Below are 17,034 nucleotides of genomic sequence, written 5' to 3'. Positions count from 1 at the left end.
GGTACTGAGCTGCAAGGTAGAATGCCGCCCTGTACCGCACGGTACTCCGCCGCAAGGTAGCTTTTTAATAATGCCGCACGGTACTCGCAAGGTAACTTTTTAAAGAATGCCGCACTGCACCGCACGGTACTGAGCTGCAAGATAACGAGTGCCACACTGCAAATAAACACCGCACGGCAAGCCGCGCGGTACAGCTGCGTTTGCCCACCATCAATGCATTTTCAACCGCGCTGCAAGATAGCTTTTTAAAGAATGCCGCACTGCACGCCACACGGTAAGCCGCGCGGTACATCAACGTACATCAAAGTATACGATCTGCCAGTGACGGCAGCCTCCGGAAGAAATTGATCGGCCAGCCCGGCAAGCGCTCCCGGAACTTTGGATGCCTCAAAACGTAGAGCCCCACGATCACCACGATCACCCGGAGTGGAACCACGTAGAGAAAGATGGCGATGGTCATGCACACCGCCACCATTATCCCGCTCGCTCGCGGGTCTCTCCAGCTTAGCAGCGCGGTAAGCCTCTCCCCCTGCGTGGCTATGTCTCCCAGGACGTGCTGGATCCGCGAAGAAACTATCCGGAGCCGATCGTAGCGAGCCTTGACGACGCTGGGATCTTTGTTCGTCGGGATTGGATCAAACTCTTCGTCCAGCTCGTCGGGTTCCACTTGCTCGGCCTGTGACAACTTCCCGTCCATGGATGGAGGCGATCGAGGCCTGTAGCGGTACCTCCAGGCGCCGATGAGCGAGAGGTAGAGGAAGAGCGTCGGAAGGATGAGCTCCGGGAACATCACCAGGATGAGGAAGAGGATGTGGACGAGCAGCGTTGTCACCGGGTTCTTCCAGTGGCAGATGTTGTGGAACCACGTCCCCACGGCCATCGGACCCGCCAGTAAGTTCATGATCCGGAAGTAGTTCACCTTGGAGCGCCGCAGGCTCCAGACGTGGAAGTCGGCGTCAAGCATGAACTGGACGACTTCCTGGCGGAGTGGCGGCTCGGAACGGTTGAGCCGGATGGCGACGAGCCTCATCGCGCTGATGCGAAGGATCTCCGACTGCGTCACCCCCAGCGGATGCAAGTAGTGCATCTTTGGCAGCAGCGGCCGGAAGTAGAGACCCATGACGCTGACGATGGAAACCGACGAGTACCGCACGGCGAGCTCGATCTCTCCGAGCTTCCTCACGCCGGAGCGCTGGAGCATGAGCAGCGGATGGCTGTTGGTGTAGATCCTCTCGCTCTCCAGCGTCGACAGCCGGATACGAACTTTGCCAATCTGTAAGTCCTTCAAGTCTTTGCCTCCTTCCGGGTGAGGATGGACATGGCAGTTGTCGAACACCCCGACCGTGAGAACTGTGCATGGATCGTAGACTTCCCAGGAGTACTGCTCGTTCCACCGGGGGTTTAAGTTGTCGACGATGGTTCTCGTCCTCACCCATTTCTGGCCATACTTTGCGACGCAGTAAGCGTCGGTAGCACCCCTGCCGTCGACTGTTTTCATTGGATGGACGTCCTTGCCCCTGATAATCCCGAGCTCGAGAACTCCCACCACTGGCCTCCACAGCTGCTTGGCCGTCGGCCGAACACAGCTGCTGTAGTGTGTGGCTTCGTCCATGACATGGTAGCCACCATCGAAGCACAGCCGCAAGTGAAGCCGGCCGTGGAAGTGCTTGTCACCTCCGTTGTATCTCACGAGATCGAACCACTTGGAGTTCACCTGGCGATGGTCTATCCTCTTCTCGATCCCGGCGAGAGCTATCTTCACCATCCCGAGCACCTCTTCCTCGTTGGGCTTGGCGGTTTTGTTCTGGACAACCAGCAGCAGCTCGTCTTCGAAAGGCTCCGAGGCCACGAACAGCAAGTCCTCGTTCCACTGAGGACTTGTGTTACGGTTGCTCGCCACCTTCGTCTTGTAGATCTGGAACCCCAGCTGTGCACGAACGCTCACTTCTGGAAATCTCGTCCTGTCCATCGGTTGGACCTCCTGAGCCTCGATGACGTTCACTCTCAGGTACCAAAGCTTTGGAGAGAGATAAACTTTCGCTCGAGTGTGTGCGTATCCTCCAGAGTCCGACTGCCATGCTTCCGTGAAAGCTTCGTCGGCTTGCGTTCCCCACCATATAGCCAGCATCACATCCCCTCGGACTTTCTTCTCGGCATTCTTGCTGATGTTTTCGAGCCTGTACCACTGCGGTGCCAAGGGACTGTCTGGAGGAACTCGGAAAGGAATTTCTTGCAAGTCAAAGCCGACAGCTCCCATGAACTGATCTGTTTCGTGGTCCCAGATGCTGACTTCTACCACGGGTCCTGCAGAATTATCCTTGCTGAAGGCAAAGACTTCGTGCCACTCCGGGAACAGGCTCTTGCCAACCTCCTTCGTCTTTGCCGTGAGGCTCCCAAAAACTATCCTTGCATAAGAGGAGCCGCTGCCGGATTCCATCAGAGCTCGGGCCTTCACCACCTTGACGAACAAGTAGTTCATCTTCTCCACCAGATCATACGTGACCACTTTCTCTCCGATTCCTCTGGCAAGAGCGGGCGTAGTCTCCTTCAAATGGAAGTCTGTCGATGGCACAGTGCTTGCCCGGACTAGCTTCCGAGAGAGCTCGTGTTCGTGTTCGTCGTCGTGCCTCTTTATGACGATTGTCGGTGCGTCACCTTTCCTCTCTTTTATCTTTTGATCCTTCACGTCTTTCTGTTCTTCCCTCCTTCCCACACTTCGATATTCTCTCGTCTCCTCTGGTTTCTTCTCCTCCTTCTTGTCCTCCTTCTTGTTCTCCTTCTTCTCCTCTTTCTTCTTCTCTTCATACTGCTTCGGTTCATGCTTCTCCTCATTCTTCTCTTCATGCTTCTCTTCTTTCTTCTTCTCTTCATGCTTCTCATCTTTCTTCTTCTCCTCTTTCTTCTCTTCTTCCTTCCTCTCTTCCTTCTTTTCTTCCTTCTTCTCTTCTTTGTGGTGGTCTTCCTTCTTCTCCTTCTCTTTCTTGTCTTCCTTCCTTTCTTCTTCTTTCTTCTCGTCCCTCGCTTCTTCTCTCTTCTCCTCTTCCTTCTCGTGCTTCTCTTCCTTGCTCTCGTTCGGTATCTCTCTCATCTCTTCTTGCTCTTCCTTCCGCTCCATTGGCACCTCCTCTCTTGCGTCTTCTCTCCTTTCCTCGGTCTCTTCATGCTTCTCTTCCTTCGGCTCCGCCATCTCTTCGAGATGAATTTCTCGTACCTGTTCGACAGGAGCTTCAGCTGGCTCGGACGGAGCTGGATGATGTTCCGCGGCAGCGGCAGCAGCAGCAGCAGCAGGCGCAGCAGGAGCTTCTTCTGTAACTTCTGGCACCGCTGCGTCTTTTGCAGTAACTTCTTCCGCTGGAGGAGTACCACCACCAGAAGCAGCTGCAGCAGCCGAAGGAGAAGCTGGAGCTGGCGGTGATGGATCCGGATCGTCGCTCCACCAAACTTTCAAACCAATCTCTCCCTTGACTTGCGAGAACATGCTTCGCTTCTCCAGAGGATAGTAGACAAGAGCCTCCTCCCCCTTCTTCACAATGCTCCTCCCTGGAATCTTCACCTTTCCCAGAAATCCTGGCTTCCTCTGCGCACCTCGTTTCTCGCACAGCACTGACAACTCCAGCACCTCACTTTCGAGATTTTTGCCTTCGAGTATCGGAAACTCGACGACGGTGTTCCACACTGGATTTAAATCCTTGGCCTTTGTATCAGTTTTCCGACGTTGTCCATCGAACTCCAGCGTGCAGTAAGCACTCGCGGATCCCTGTCCATCCTTGGGCATGAGATCCGCAGCATTACAAACCTCCACAAACAGTTTCCTCCCCATGGCAGTCCTTCGTACGTGACTAAAGCATTAGAGAGCACTCCTGTGGAAAAAAAAGAGATCAGTGTGACAACTTCATTTCTATCATAGGAAGAAAAAGCATGAAAACATGTACCTGTCAGACGAAAGGATCCTTTTTTGTTCTATCAGAGATTGTATAGAACCTTCATGAGAGAAAAACGAACCCATTCTAAAATATCTTTAAAAAACTAGACATACCTTGCGTGGTGTGACTGACGATCGAACAGGGACCCAGCCCTTGCCAGATTTTTCGCTATCCCAGCCTGAAGAGGAGAAGTTCTATCGGGAATTAACTAGTCAAGGAAATCCGCCGCGAGCATTGAGGCCTGCAACATACGCTCCCCAGCAGAAATCTCGCGGGAAACCAGCGATTCCTCTCGATGCTTACCCCTGGAACACTGCCTGAATCAGTCCAGCACCAGCATTGTCCTCCCGATCGCCATTCCCCGGACGAAATCACGCCTGATTCTCAATCAATCCGCCATTCGCTAGCGCCTAGATCTAAGCGCTGATTCCTGCTGCTGCCTACAAATCGATGCGTGAGAGAAACGACGCCACAGCGCCCAGCCCTAAAAAACTTTGTACGCATTCCTCCAGCTCGTCCCTGTAGAACCTGCCTCTGTCACTCCACAGTGATCTGGAATTGACGGCTAACGCAGAGGAATTGGACGGCCCGGATCGAGCGACCGGCTCTCCCGGTCCGCCGGTCGTTGTCGGACGGTTATGATGTCCGGCGTGAGGATCGCGCCGTCAGTCAGCCAGGATATTCTGTCGCTTTTCTTGAATTTTGGAAAATTAGATTTTCACTTATCGCTTGGAATATACCCAGCCTGGAATAGATTAATATTTCGATTGCCACTTTCGGTCGTACGAGGAGTTGAAAATTATGCTTTTATGAATTTTTTATTTTTTTTAATGGGGAAATAGATTCTAACAAATGCCTTGTCTTGTCTCTTTGACTATGTTGTTTCTATGTGAATGGTTGTTAATTTAATTAAGAGGTTAATTTTGAAATGTTTTTTAGGGCTGGTGGCGTCGTTTATCTCACGCATCGACTTGTAGATCTAGGCGCTGGTGCCAGGCTTGGTTGACTCGCCCATCTAATTTGGACAAAGCTTTCTAATTTCTTCGCGACAATTTCTGCGAGATAAGGTCGAGATCATGGAGTCGTCATTGTCAACCGTGACCAATCGAGCACAGGCATGCCTTTCGCTGACGATTTCTGGCCACCCACACTACATCTACGATCAAAAATACACTTTCTGAAACTTTCGAGTACAAAAAACTTTCGATACTATTCTATCTAGATAAAGAAACACTTTGCAAAAAGAAAGCGAACAGTGAAAGTTTCGCTTCAGACAAACTCTAGGAACCTTTTGAAACTATTGCTGCAAACTATTACTTCCAGACCACTTTACTTGATTACAGTGATATACAAGTTCTTTAGTTCTTCCCTATGCTCTTGTCAAGTCTTTGCTGCTTCGATGATCCAGCTCTCCTCCGGCAGATTGATGTACGGGTTCTCGAGAACGCTCGCGGCAATGAAATTGTTCCAAGGCACCTCGCACGCGTACGGTAGATTGTGATCCCAATACACGGGCTCGAGCAGCGACATCATCGTCTTCTCGATCACCTCAATGCGCTCGTCCTCTCTATTCGCCTCAGGCTCGGGGGCAGCCTCGGGGCTAGGCTCGGCAGGCGGCGCACCTGGCTCGGAAGCGGCGCCGCCTGCCGAGCCAGGTGCTACTGCCTCGGCGCTCTCGGGCGTCGCAGCTTCTATTTCGGGCGCTGGAGGCTCGGCGGGCGGGGCCTCTGCTTCGGCAGGCCCGGCGGGAGCTTCGGCGGCTGCTTCGGCAGGGGCCTCCGCTGGAGGCGGAGGATCTGGCTCGTCCGTCCACCACACCTTGAGCCCAATCTCACCTTTCACCTGCGAGAACAAGCTCCTCCTCTTGAGCTGATAGTAGACGAGCGCCTCCTCCCCTTGCTTGGCGAAATTTGCTCCCCGGATCCTCACTCTTCCCAGGAAACTGGGCCTCCTCTGCGATGGCTTCTTGACGCTCAAGACGGTGACAACCAGAGCCTGCGCTTCCATGGACGGGGAATCGAGCGCGCTGAATTCTACCACGCTGTTCCACACCGGATTCAGATCCTTCTCTCTCACCTCCGTTTGCTGGCGCTGCCCATCGAATTCGACCACGCAGTAGGGGCTCGCCGATCCCTGGCCATCCTTGGGCATGAGATTGGCGGCGCTCGCGATCTCCACCAGCAGCTTCTTGGCGCCCATTTTGTTCTTCGCTCCCTCGCTCGCTTGGACAGAGCTCTCAATCGATATCGATATCGATATCCCGCGAGTTCGGATTTTAAATTAAATGGGCGTGAGCTGGTACCCTGCGAGTGGTCGGTACTGAAAATGGCAGTGTGACGTGGATACCCGCCCGGTGACGTGGCTACTTCTTTCTCTGGGTGTACCGTAGATTCGGTGCCCAATGGCGGTAAAGCCCTACTCCACTCTTGTGGATAGGTATGATCAAAAGTTTGATGCATTTATGCTTAGTTTTGTCAATGTACTTCAATTATCTAAAACGTGGTTTTATTCATTGACGAGGATCAAACAACGAATGAAATCAAGAAACTGGTGCTCCAAAGTTTGGTCTTGCAATCGCTAATGTTTTGGGACCAGCAACCTTGTAGCAGCAAGGTTGAGACAAGCCTTCTTTCAGATTCCAGTACAAGCTAGCTACCTCGAAGTGCAGCGTCCACTAGTATATGTTGTAATACTATATATTATTTATACAGAAGCAAACTACTTTTGATTTTCAAGTTAAACCTTAACATCAATGTTTTGGATCAAACAAGGATGATGTGAATAGAAACAAGAAATCAAATCTGGAAAACTTTTTGTTTTTATGGGTGGTCCAAGATTTGGTCTTGTAATCCAGCACTTCCAATTGTTTGGGACCGGCAACCACAATCGTGTCCTTATAGCAGCAAGATGGAACATGAGACATGCCTTCTTTCATATTCAAAGGCAAACCAACTTCCTCGACAAAGCCTTTAGATGCAGCATCCAGCCTTGATAGATGATACATAGAGTCTACAGTGACTTTGAAAAATTCCAGCGCTGGCGATACAAGAAAATCTATACAACAACGGCTTGGCGTACTATACCCATGGATTGCCCACTCCGTAGACCAGTTTAAACTTTCCAGATCCAGGCTCAAAACTCCCATGAGACCGGTATCAACATGATCTAGTCCACGACAGTAGTAATACACCTTATTATTGATCGCCTTTGCATAGCAGTGATGCTTCCATCCTTCAGGCAGCGGAACGTCTTGCCAAATCCCTACACTCGAATCGTACAAGTAGACTACGCGCATATATGAAATGCAAATCCAGTAACGTTGCCTCGACGTGGGCGTGGCCATGATGGCCGTGGAGGGCAGGGGTTCCAAAGGTGGCGGTGGGAGGACCTTGAGATCCCCAGTGAGGGGATTCAACACAACATAGCTCTTGTTGCTGGTAATCCGCCCAAACATCAGTCCACCAGCACATGAAAGAAGATAGAAGCGAAGTTCTGGTAGTGGGTTTATCAAAATCCAATCCTTGTCTCTTCCTTGTCCAAAGGGATTGCATTTGGCGAGGCTACCATTGCACTCAAGGCCCAAAATAATGGGAGGACTTCGCTCACCACCTTTGAATCCAGAGTGGTATTTGTGATGGAGAGACTTAAACCTAGGCGAGTCTATGAGATCTTTCCACTGCTTGCACACTAATCTTACGCGAGTGTGTAGTAACCCTGCTGACAAACGCACCAGTACCTCCTCCTCGATTATTTGTAACAACGAGTAGTCCATAACTTTGCCCGAGTAAGAAAACGAAAATAGGTGAAGTTGCCCTAAGTGGAGAAGCAAAAAGGGCACACTTTAATGGTTGTTAAGAAAAAGGGACTGTAGAACCAAGGGAATATTCCATCTTCTTCCGGTAGTCAAGAAGTTCCAGAGGATTGTATGAATAAAAATGCTTGTTGTTAAGATCACCAAGAGGGAACATGCCTCAACTATGGTGGTGCTAAGGCATATCAACGAGAGGCTGTATTGTCGAGAAGGTAGAGACCAGTGTAAAAACCAAAACCCTTAGTAACCCTACTGCCAGGCTTTCACTGCCCTAACCAGGAACTAATCTAACCTTGCAATATTAGCAATAGGGTTGTTAAAAGTTTTGATTCTTGTGTTGGTCTCTTCCTTTCCAGACCACCCCTGTTCTAACAGTCGTGACCTAGTGCTGATGTCGGTTCAACAACATGGCAAAAAACTGTTGCAACTTGACTGTGGCCGGTCTCTGCAGGAATATCTCGATAATTGGCTCGCTGCATCACTTATCTCCACATTTCTAAAAAGCGAAGGCCACGCTTTCCTCACGCTGCTATTGATTACAGTGGAACATCGGCAGGTCTTTTTTTCCCCAAAATGTTTTTTTTTTCAATCATATTTTAGCAACTTGCAGCGGCAACATACATCGTGAAAGTCCAAGACGAATTCAGAGGGCTGCTGCAGGAACTTACAAGGTGGGAGTGGGCTTCCACAGAGGCCAGGATTGTTGGCGGAGGAGGAGGCTAGAAACTTGCGTGCGGCTCCTGGAAGCTCCCCGGGTAGCATATTGCTTGACAGATCCAGACCAGTCAGCTTCTTCAGCCTGGATAACTCGCTTGGGACAGCACCAGACAGATTGTTGGAATCCAAAGATAGGCTCATCAGGCTCATCAGCTGGAACAACTCGCTAGGAAGCCCACCAGACAGATTGTTTGATGACAAATCGAGAACCTCCAGACGGGTGAGCTTTGCTGATGCTCGCAGGGATGCGCGGGGCCTGACTCTATAGACGGGGCGGCTTTTTTGGTCTTTGGGGTTGACCCGGGCCGGAGACTGGTGAGTTAGTTGTCAAAAAAAGCAAGTGTCTTGAGCTTCACCAATCCACCCTGTGAAAGACAACACAACCAGGTTGGAAAGCTTCCCTAGAGAAGCTGGAATGGTACCGGAGAGACCAGTTTTGTCCCCTTCAAGGTGGGGATTTTCCGAACGAAACCGGGATAGTTCCGGTCACAAGCGGCACCGTGTTCATATACAGTTGCTCCGAGTTCTCGGAGACTGGGACACTTGTTGGTGCATACCATGGTACCTTTCATGAATCTCGAGTCAGGACGACCAAGGCCACACTTACGACTCCCCCGGTCTGATTGTTGCAACAGATGGCGTCCCAGTTGCAGCAGTTGGTGCCATGCCAGTGTTCCAAGTGATATCCTTGTCAGTGCTTCTTATCAGTGGTCGGATTTCCGTCACTTTCAGCCACAAATCAATATCCAAATGGCTTGTTCACGTTGTTCAAAACATGAGCACGTGATTCAGCAAACATCAGGAATCGCAATTGAAATGATAGCACTCTTCCAGTATGATATTGTATCCTAGTTTCATGTTGTGGATGAACAACTTTTAAATTCGAATTGGTGTAAGACAATGAACTAAAGTCAATAAAAACTGTGCTGGGGAGCTGCAACTAGACGGTAAGCCCCATGGGGAGAAGAAGCTTGTTAGTCTGCTTAGTCTGCTCAGCTTGGGACATGCCGAGGAGCTCCTTGTCGTGCTTCTGTAGCATCACCTGGCCACCCGTCACTCCTGTCGGCCACTTGACGCCAACCTCGTTCATCAAATGCGGGTATCGCGTCGCCCAACTCCCTCCACAGCAGCCCAGTCGAAGTGGGACATTGGTTGTCTATTTTTATTTTTTTCAAATAAATCTTAACAACAGTGCAGCGTTCACCGTGAAAATCCTAGAGCTGCGTCGAGAGGTTGCAATCATTTCACAGCTTACAAGGTGGAAGCGGGCTTCCACAGAGGAGGCGATTGTTGGCGAACGCAGAGGCTGGAAACTTGCGTGCGGCTTTGGGAAGCTCCCCGGAGAGCATATTGCCTGACAGATCCAGACCAGCCAGCTTCTTCAGGTGGAACAACTCGCTAGGAAGCCCACCAGACAGCTTATTCGACGACAAGTCGAGAACCTCCAGACGGGTGAGCTTGCCGATGCTCGCAGGGATATGACCGGTGAGCTGGTTGTGAGAAACAGAAAGTGTCTTGAGCTTTACCGATCCGAACAACGACGCCGGGAAAGAGCCTGTGAATGCGTTATACGACAAGTCAAGGTCCGTGAGAGATCTCAGCTTCCCAAAGTCCAAGGAGCTTATGCTGCCTGTCAAGCTGCTCTCGCGAAAGGTGAGTGACTGGAGATGCTGGAGCGAGCTGAGCTCGTGAGGAATGGAACCAGAAAGCTTATTCCCTGTGAAAGATAACAGAACAAGCTTGGAAAGCTTCCCCAGAGAAGCTGGAATGGGACCGGAAAGACCAGTTTTGTCCAGTACCAGTTCCTTCAAGGTGGGGATGTTTCCGACCGAAGTCGGGATACCTCCAGTCACAAGCGGCACCGTGTTCATGTACAGTTGCTCCAAGAAGGCGAGTTTGCCAAGTGAGTTCTCAGAGATGGTACCTTTCATGCGGTCGTAGTTGAATCTCGAGTCAGGACCACCAATGCCCTCGAAGGCCACACTTACGACTCGCCCGGTCTGATTGTTGCAACGGATTGCGTCCCAGTTGCAGCAGTCGGTGCCATGCCAGTGCTCCAAGTGGGACATACCTGCCTTGAAGGCCAGAAGAGCTTTCAGATCCTCCGGATGGCATTTCGGAGTAGCGGGATAAACACTTTCTAGCAGGATGACCGCCAAGAAGAAGAAACAAAAACAAGCTTGCTTCATCCTTGATGTTCCGCACAATGATCCAAGTGCTCAAGGGTCGAGTGTTTGTTATTAGTGGATCACGGATTTCCACAGCTGTTCAAAACATAAGCACGTGATCTGGCATGTGGTCGCATATTTCCAATGATCACTTTCAACCACAAATACATATTTAAATGGTTTGTTCAGGTTGTTCCAATACAATGTGATTCAGGGAATCCCAATCGAATAAGGCCAAAACTAAGATACAATATCACACTGAAAGAGTGCCATCAAGCTACAGTTTCAGAAATTGCAGCTGGAAGAACAACTTAGGTATTACATGCCTATTAATATATTTGTGACTGGGAAACAGGTTCTCAGGACTCAGCCCTATCTAATACAAACTAGCTCCTTAGTCTGCTGAGCTTGAGACATAGCAAGGAGATCACCTGGCCATTGGGCACTCTTCATGATGCCAACCTTATTCATGAAATATGTGATTGGAACAACGTGTTTAACACCTTCATGAGTACTTTGCTGTCTGGTTTTATGTATATAACTAATTGCAAGATTATGTGTAAAAAAATTGAATTTTGTGGTTTTGGGAATGGTTTTTGGAGTGTGGTAGTGAATATACCTAGAATAAATTTGAATATTCTAGGATATCCTACCATTTAATGGTTGTTATTCATTTAGATTAATCTTGTATTTATACTTTATAAACATGTTTATAATTTTTAAATTTTCCTAAACACTTCCTAGTATACTCTAGTTTATTCTACCATCTAATGGTCGATATTAAATAAGATTAATCTTGATGTTTAAAAATTATAAACATATTTATAGTTATAAACTTCTATTTGATTAATTAAATTATTAAATAGAAATAACACTAAACTAAGTGTTACTGCATGCAATGTCATGCTCTAGTTTGGGACCATAACAAAAATGGTTTTGCACATAACTTTTTTGTTAGTATGATTAATATCATATTTTGCAATTAGTCTATGAGTGGTTTCTAGTGTGATTTCAGGTATAGTTTAAAAGCATTTCTTTTATATGGTTCACCAATATAGATATAGTGCTTTTCTATACACCTAAATTTTAGTACAATTTATATATGTTGTTTCACATATTTTTATATATTTGGAAAGGTAGTGTAAGATAGGTCAGATTCTCCTGGCTTTTAATTATTTATTTCTCCCACATTTTATACGAAAAAAGTAGTTTATTGTACAATATCACTTGCTTATTTTCATTCTTACAAAAGCATATAAAAACTCACATAATTTTATAAACCAAAAACACACTTTATTATGTGTATTTGTGGCCACCACTTCTTCAGCCATGCTAGCAATGCTTATACTAGTGTGGATGTAAACTACAAAGCCATACAAATTAATCATAATTAATATAAATAAACTAGGAAACAACAAATCTCCTTTTTACTTGATATATCTTCTATTTGCTTTTTGTGGCAGGTTATTTTTCCACTTTTTGGTTTGTATGCCTTTTTCTTCTTCATTTATCATTTCATACTCCATTCTTTCATAATCATCATCGTTTTTTGGTATGGTATAGCAGCTTCTCGTCCTCATGTCTTTGCTACCGTATGATTCACTTTGGGTCTGCATAAAAAAGCAATGGAATAGTTACAAATATTGTAAAAAGGTCTAAAAAAAATACTTCTTTATTGGTTTTTTCATCGTCCTTTTCCTAGCAAAAAGTTAGTAAGCAAAAAATAACTAAGTTGAATGGCCCTTTTGCAACACTCAGGCCAATATAATGTCTAGCTTTTGAGAAACAAAATGCAAATTCAGAATGAGTGCGTACCTTTTTCTTCAGTGTCAAGCACACGTTTGAAATCCTGAAAAAGATATATAGAGAACTAGCCAACAATTCTGGATCTACAAGTAAAATTATCTACACTCACGCCTGTGCATATCACAAGTATCTCTATATCATAGGTATCTAGTCCTCTTTGCTGAAGGGGGTCAAGTCCACCCAGTCTAGTCTAAGGTCAAGGCATTGCAGCAAGAGAAGATGGAGCTCCTGGACAGGCTGCTGGTGCTGGAGGGATTGGCCCACAATCCATACCCTCCCTTCATTCGTCACCAATTTAATGCAAAACCATTAGGCATTGAAAGGCAGCAAAGCACATTCAGCGATAAGCAATTCTATTACGTGTGAGAACAAGTCAACATAGGTGGGGAGATGCTCACAGACATCTTCACCAATCCCTTAGGACGTGACAAAGTTTGTTTGGTGTGGTTTTGCGGGGAGTGTTAAAGCGGCAGCTTCGTGTAGAAGACCACTTCTTTGTCCTCAAGCTCGCCCTTGCACCCTTGAACACGTCCAGGAAGTTCCTGAAGACCTCGTGAGCAAGTCTTGCTGCCAACTTTGGGATTGGCTTCATCCGCTTCCATGCCTTCTCATCGAAGAAGGAAACACGCACAGTCTTTGACAAGGCTCACCACCTCTGCTAATGCCTTGCAGCTCTTGCAATCCGCGCGATACAAGGTCCATGTTGCCTTTACAAAGCCTCCCCGAGCTAACGTAGACCGTGATCTCACTTAAGGCTAGCTGCTATAAAAAAAAACAACAAACCCGAATTTGATTTTAGGTTTAGGGTTTTCGCGGTGGAAGATGCAAGAAGTGAAGATCGCGCAGCTCTGCCAGCGGCTGCTTAGGGCGCCCACCGGCCCATTGATCGGCCTCGACGTAGGCACGCGCTACATTGGCATCGCTGTGTCTGATTCAGAGTATCGCATTGCGCATCCTCACAGGTAAGCTAGATTTTGCTCTGTTCTTGGAAAATTTCCATGTTTTTCTCTGTGCTTTCCTAGTGTCATCGACATCAAAGGAGGACCCGCGGGCTATGCTTCGAATGTGCTCGGAACGCTGGTAGGCCTTGATTGATGGTTTGTTTCCCGCGTCTTTTCCAGCAATGTATACCCGCAGGTAAAGACGCTCTCAGCGCCGGGGCTCGTCATCGGCTATCCTCTCAGGATTACAGGATTTCAAGGCTACCAGGTAGTCTCCTTGCCTCGTCTTCTTGTCACCTTGAAAACTTGGTTGAGCTTTTCTACCAGGGTCCCTTGGTGGAACAATTTGTGAGAGAGCTCCAGCAGAACCAAATGCTCCAGGATAGCTGTTTCGTTTTCTGGGACGAGCGTCTTACATCCAGAGTATGTTTTGTTGTCTATATTTTCTTCATTGCATTCCCGGTTTTGCAGACAGTGGAAGGTGCTATTAGCTTCTTAAAACTGGAGCCTCGTCGAAGGAAACAGATTGTGGACAAGATGGCTGCGCTTTGCATTCTGCAAGTAATGCCTCCCATTTCTGGAAACACATTGACGATCTGATGCAACTCGTGTTTTTCTTTTTTTTGCAGAGCTGCCTTGACAATATGGCAAAAAACAAGGATCGCCATCTCCTGGTTTTGCAGCCTGTACAGACTACTCAAGACTGTCTGTAGGTTTTATCACTGGAACGCATTGCTTCAATGGTTACTCCCAGGTTTGTAGTCCGCTTATTTCCGGCAAAGCTGTGAGTGTGGACAGTTTTTTAGTCTTAATTCTCAAACCTCGATTGTTTTTTGCTGTCAAGTGTCAGGTGAAAACTGTTGTCGGAACTGACAGAAAGCCATTTGAGCTTAGCAAGGGGTAATTAGACTAAGCTTCAAGATTGTTATATTCGTTGCTTTGTTTCGTTGTCTTTCTGAATCAACAGGGACTTCTTGCCTTGCGTCAAGTGATCTGAAGCACGACAAATGCTGTTGCAGTTCTGAGCCTACAGAGCGCTGGCGTTGGGTGGGGTGGTTCATCTTTCATGGGTTCGCATTTTCTGACTTCCCAATTTATTTGTGGTTTCAGGATAGATCTGGAACAGCAGCAGTATGTAGAATGCATGGAGCGCAAGTTTGAAGACAATGGGTAGGCAGAGTATGCTGTTTCAGCTACTCTTCTCCTGCATACTTTTCTCTGGAGTCTCTGCTGAAATTGGTAAGCCTCTCCCGTCTTCCCTTGATCCGTTTGAAGTGACTAGGAGCTGTCCCTTCTCAGGTTCGCCTGTTGCTATACGCATTGCCTGTGGCTCTACCGAAAGCTCAACATCTCCAGACGGGAAGCTGTGGCTTAAAGATACAGGATACTCTGGAGGCAAAACAGCAATTATCAAGACGCGCAATGTGTTGGCTCCGCAGACAAGCACAGCTCGCTACTTTGAGATGTCAGATGGTCCCGAGAACTGCTACAACATCACAACTCAGAATGGCCACTACCATCTCAGATTCTTCTTCGCCTTTGGTAGTGCTGATAACTCCGATCTAGAGCCGCAGTTCGACGTCTCACTCGAGGGAACGCTCGTCTTCAGCTTGATAACTGGTTGGGGCGGATCCAGGGGACTGAGTTATCCAGAGGCTCTACTTTATCTTGAGGACGGTGCTGTCACAGCGTGCTTTCACAGCTCCGGTCACGGGAATCCTTCGATCTCGTCGTTCGAAATAAGCCAGATAGATGAGCAGGCTTATGCTCCTGGACGTTCGTGGAGCCGCCACGTCGTGCTCAAGGTGGTCAAAAGAGTTAGCTGCAGCGAGAAAAACTTAAGGGGGTATGAATCCAGAGCTGGCGCTAGTGTCTGGGGTGGGGACAGGTTCTGGGACTCGGATTTGGGCCTGGACAAAGGTCCTACAGATTCACTGACGACAACGGAAAGGATAAACAACACATCAGTCGCTCCAAACTTTTATCCGGAAAGTATATATCAGAGCGCGTCGATAACCAGCACGGGTGCAAGCGTGTCCTACAACATCCAGATAGAACCCAACCAGAATTACTCCTTGTGGTTCCATTTTGCTGAGATATCGTCCGGCATCGCAGCTAAAGAGCAGAGGGTGTTTGATATACTCGTGAACAGCCAGCTTATCTTCCCGGACGTAGATATCATCGGTCTTGCTGGAGCGAAGTTCACTGCTCTTGTGCTTAACAAGACGGTGTTTGTCGAAGGAAAAACTCTAGTTATTACTTTCAGGCCGGTCCAAGGATCAATATTGGTGAACGCTTTCGAAGTCTACCAACTCGTCAGAATGGAGTACACGACTGATCCAAAAGAAGGTACCAACGTTTTCTCTTCTGGATTCTGGTTTTCACATCTTGTTCTTTTCTTTGTTTCTTAGTTTGGGCTTTACAAGCTCTTAAGAACTCCTTAGCTCTCCCGCCAAGAGTGGGATGGAATGGGGATCCCTGTGTACCACAGGAGCATCCATGGAATGGGATTAACTGCGGCTTTCATTTCGACAAAGGAGGCTGGTTTATAGATGGATTGTAAGTTTTCAAATTTGAGTTTTGTATTTAACAGACATGGTGTTCAGGGACCTTGACAATCAAGGACTGAAGGGACATATTGCGAAGGACATTTCCTACTTAACGAACTTGCAAAGCATGTAAATGACACTGGAGCTGCGCGTCCTCATTCTCTAATCCTTTTTTCTCTTCTTTGTATCTCCAGAAACATCAGCGGAAACAGCCTCTATGGACAAATTCCACCCGAGTTTGGGAATCTTACGAACCTTGTCGTGTTGTAAGTACTCGCTTGAGTTTTTCGTTGTCTCTGGAGCTGTGCTCGATAGCTCTGCAGGGATTTGGCATACAACGCCTTGAATGGATCGATTCCGGAAACATTTGGCAATCTTCCTCGACTGAAAAAGCTGTAAGAGCTCCGGTTTTAGGCTGTGCTTGCTAACATTTAGCCTTTGAATACCAAGCAGGTACCTCAATGGAAATCGTTTGAGTGGTGCCGTCCCGGGGATTCTTCTTGCTGGTCCAATGCACGGCGCGAGTTTCAAGTAAGCTTTTAAAGTCTTTCCAACTTGGATTTTTCCCGAGCAAACTTTTTCGCAGCTTCTCAGACAATCCCGGTCTTTGTGGTATACCCGGTGTTCGAAGTTGCGGCTTTGTACTCGCTTCTGGAGCTAAAGTTGGGATCGCATTTGGAGCGTTCATCTTCGCTATGATCGCAGTAACCTGTGGATTCTGCCTGTGGAAGAGAAGACAAAACATTGCCCGCTCTCAAAGAATCACAACAAGTAAGCCTAACCTCTCCTGTTCTTGCGAGCTAAACACCTCATTCTTATTTTTTCTCTCTAGCACGGAGCGCTGCTTACGCGAAATCGAGAACGCAATTTACCAAAGATCTCCAACTCGCGAGAATGCACGATCTAGGCAGTCCGTACAGGGAGCGGGATCCGTACAGGGAGGACGAGCCAATCTAAGCCGTCCGCTAAAACCTTCCACGTGTCAAACTCCTAGTTGCAGACGTGTTCAAATTGGACACCACTTGTGCCACGTGACTTTGTACGGTGGATGGCTCGCCACGTGGCAGTAAAGGTTCCTAGATTTGCGGAAGAAAAGGGTCAAAGTATTCTATTGTATTT

At 47.9% G+C, this 17,034-nt stretch overlaps 3 protein-coding genes across 6 annotated transcripts; 2 read left to right on the top strand and 1 right to left on the bottom strand.

The window, feature by feature from the left end:
• Positions 1-149: 149 nt before the first annotated feature.
• LOC9653543 (FT-interacting protein 1) lies at positions 150-6,152 on the bottom strand. Its single transcript, XM_024683333.1, has 6 exons — positions 5,307-6,152; positions 4,494-4,617; positions 4,227-4,300; positions 4,037-4,101; positions 3,005-3,848; positions 150-2,863 (listed from the first exon to the last, which is right to left on the bottom strand). The coding sequence occupies exons 1-6, from the start codon at positions 6,120-6,122 to the stop codon at positions 302-304; spliced, it is 4,485 nt and encodes a 1,494-aa protein (XP_024539101.1). The 5' UTR covers positions 6,123-6,152; the 3' UTR covers positions 150-301.
• Positions 6,153-13,237: 7,085 nt separating this feature from the next.
• LOC112349279 (putative pre-16S rRNA nuclease) lies at positions 13,238-14,209 on the top strand. The gene is made up of 6 exons (XM_024683420.1): positions 13,238-13,387; positions 13,448-13,505; positions 13,563-13,634; positions 13,694-13,789; positions 13,838-13,927; positions 13,996-14,209. The coding sequence occupies exons 1-6, from the start codon at positions 13,248-13,250 to the stop codon at positions 14,077-14,079; spliced, it is 540 nt and encodes a 179-aa protein (XP_024539188.1). The 5' UTR covers positions 13,238-13,247; the 3' UTR covers positions 14,080-14,209.
• LOC112349278 (receptor-like protein 4) lies at positions 14,083-17,031 on the top strand. Of its 4 annotated transcripts, none has more exons than XM_024683415.1 (11): positions 14,083-14,120; positions 14,211-14,413; positions 14,477-14,605; positions 14,666-15,715; positions 15,778-15,925; positions 15,973-16,044; positions 16,110-16,181; positions 16,239-16,310; positions 16,369-16,446; positions 16,502-16,686; positions 16,748-17,031. In XM_024683415.1, exons 3-11 carry the CDS (start codon positions 14,533-14,535, stop codon positions 16,870-16,872), a joined length of 1,875 nt encoding a protein of 624 aa, XP_024539183.1. In that variant the 5' UTR covers positions 14,083-14,120; positions 14,211-14,413; positions 14,477-14,532; the 3' UTR covers positions 16,873-17,031. The 4 variants fall into 4 exon arrangements, with proteins under 4 accessions (XP_024539183.1, XP_024539185.1, XP_024539184.1 ...); XM_024683417.1 differs by having other exon boundaries at positions 14,211-14,418; XM_024683416.1 differs by lacking the exon at positions 14,083-14,120 and having other exon boundaries at positions 14,216-14,266; positions 14,334-14,413.
• Positions 17,032-17,034: the final 3 nt, after the last annotated feature.

This window comes from Selaginella moellendorffii, unplaced genomic scaffold, assembly GCF_000143415.4.
Source record: "Selaginella moellendorffii unplaced genomic scaffold, v1.0 SELMOscaffold_37, whole genome shotgun sequence".
NCBI lineage: Eukaryota > Viridiplantae > Streptophyta > Lycopodiopsida > Selaginellales > Selaginellaceae > Selaginella > Selaginella moellendorffii.
Note: the sequence above shows the minus strand (reverse complement) of the source record. Positions and strands in the feature narration are given on the sequence as shown.

Excerpts from the sequence above, each read along its gene's own strand:
- LOC9653543 (XM_024683333.1), bottom strand. The coding sequence starts at position 6,122 with ATGGGCGCCAAGAAGCTGCTGGTGGAGATCGCGAGCGCCGCCAATCTC. Across the intron at positions 4,301-4,493 it reads GGGCCGTCCAATTCCTCTGC|GCGTGATTTCGTCCGGGGAA; the intron begins GTTAGCCGTCAA and ends ATTGAGAATCAG. Across the intron at positions 2,864-3,004 it reads AAGCGAGGGACGAGAAGAAA|AAGAAGAAAGAAGAGAAGCA; the intron begins GAAGAAGAAAGG and ends AAGCATGAAGAG.
- LOC112349279 (XM_024683420.1), top strand. The coding sequence starts at position 13,248 with ATGCAAGAAGTGAAGATCGCGCAGCTCTGCCAGCGGCTGCTTAGGGCG. Across the intron at positions 13,635-13,693 it reads CAGGATTTCAAGGCTACCAG|GGTCCCTTGGTGGAACAATT; the intron begins GTAGTCTCCTTG and ends CTTTTCTACCAG. Across the intron at positions 13,928-13,995 it reads CTGCGCTTTGCATTCTGCAA|AGCTGCCTTGACAATATGGC; the intron begins GTAATGCCTCCC and ends TTTTTTTTGCAG.
- LOC112349278 (XM_024683415.1), top strand. The coding sequence starts at position 14,533 with ATGGGTAGGCAGAGTATGCTGTTTCAGCTACTCTTCTCCTGCATACTT. Across the intron at positions 14,606-14,665 it reads TGGAGTCTCTGCTGAAATTG|GTTCGCCTGTTGCTATACGC; the intron begins GTAAGCCTCTCC and ends GTCCCTTCTCAG. Across the intron at positions 16,447-16,501 it reads ATGCACGGCGCGAGTTTCAA|CTTCTCAGACAATCCCGGTC; the intron begins GTAAGCTTTTAA and ends ACTTTTTCGCAG.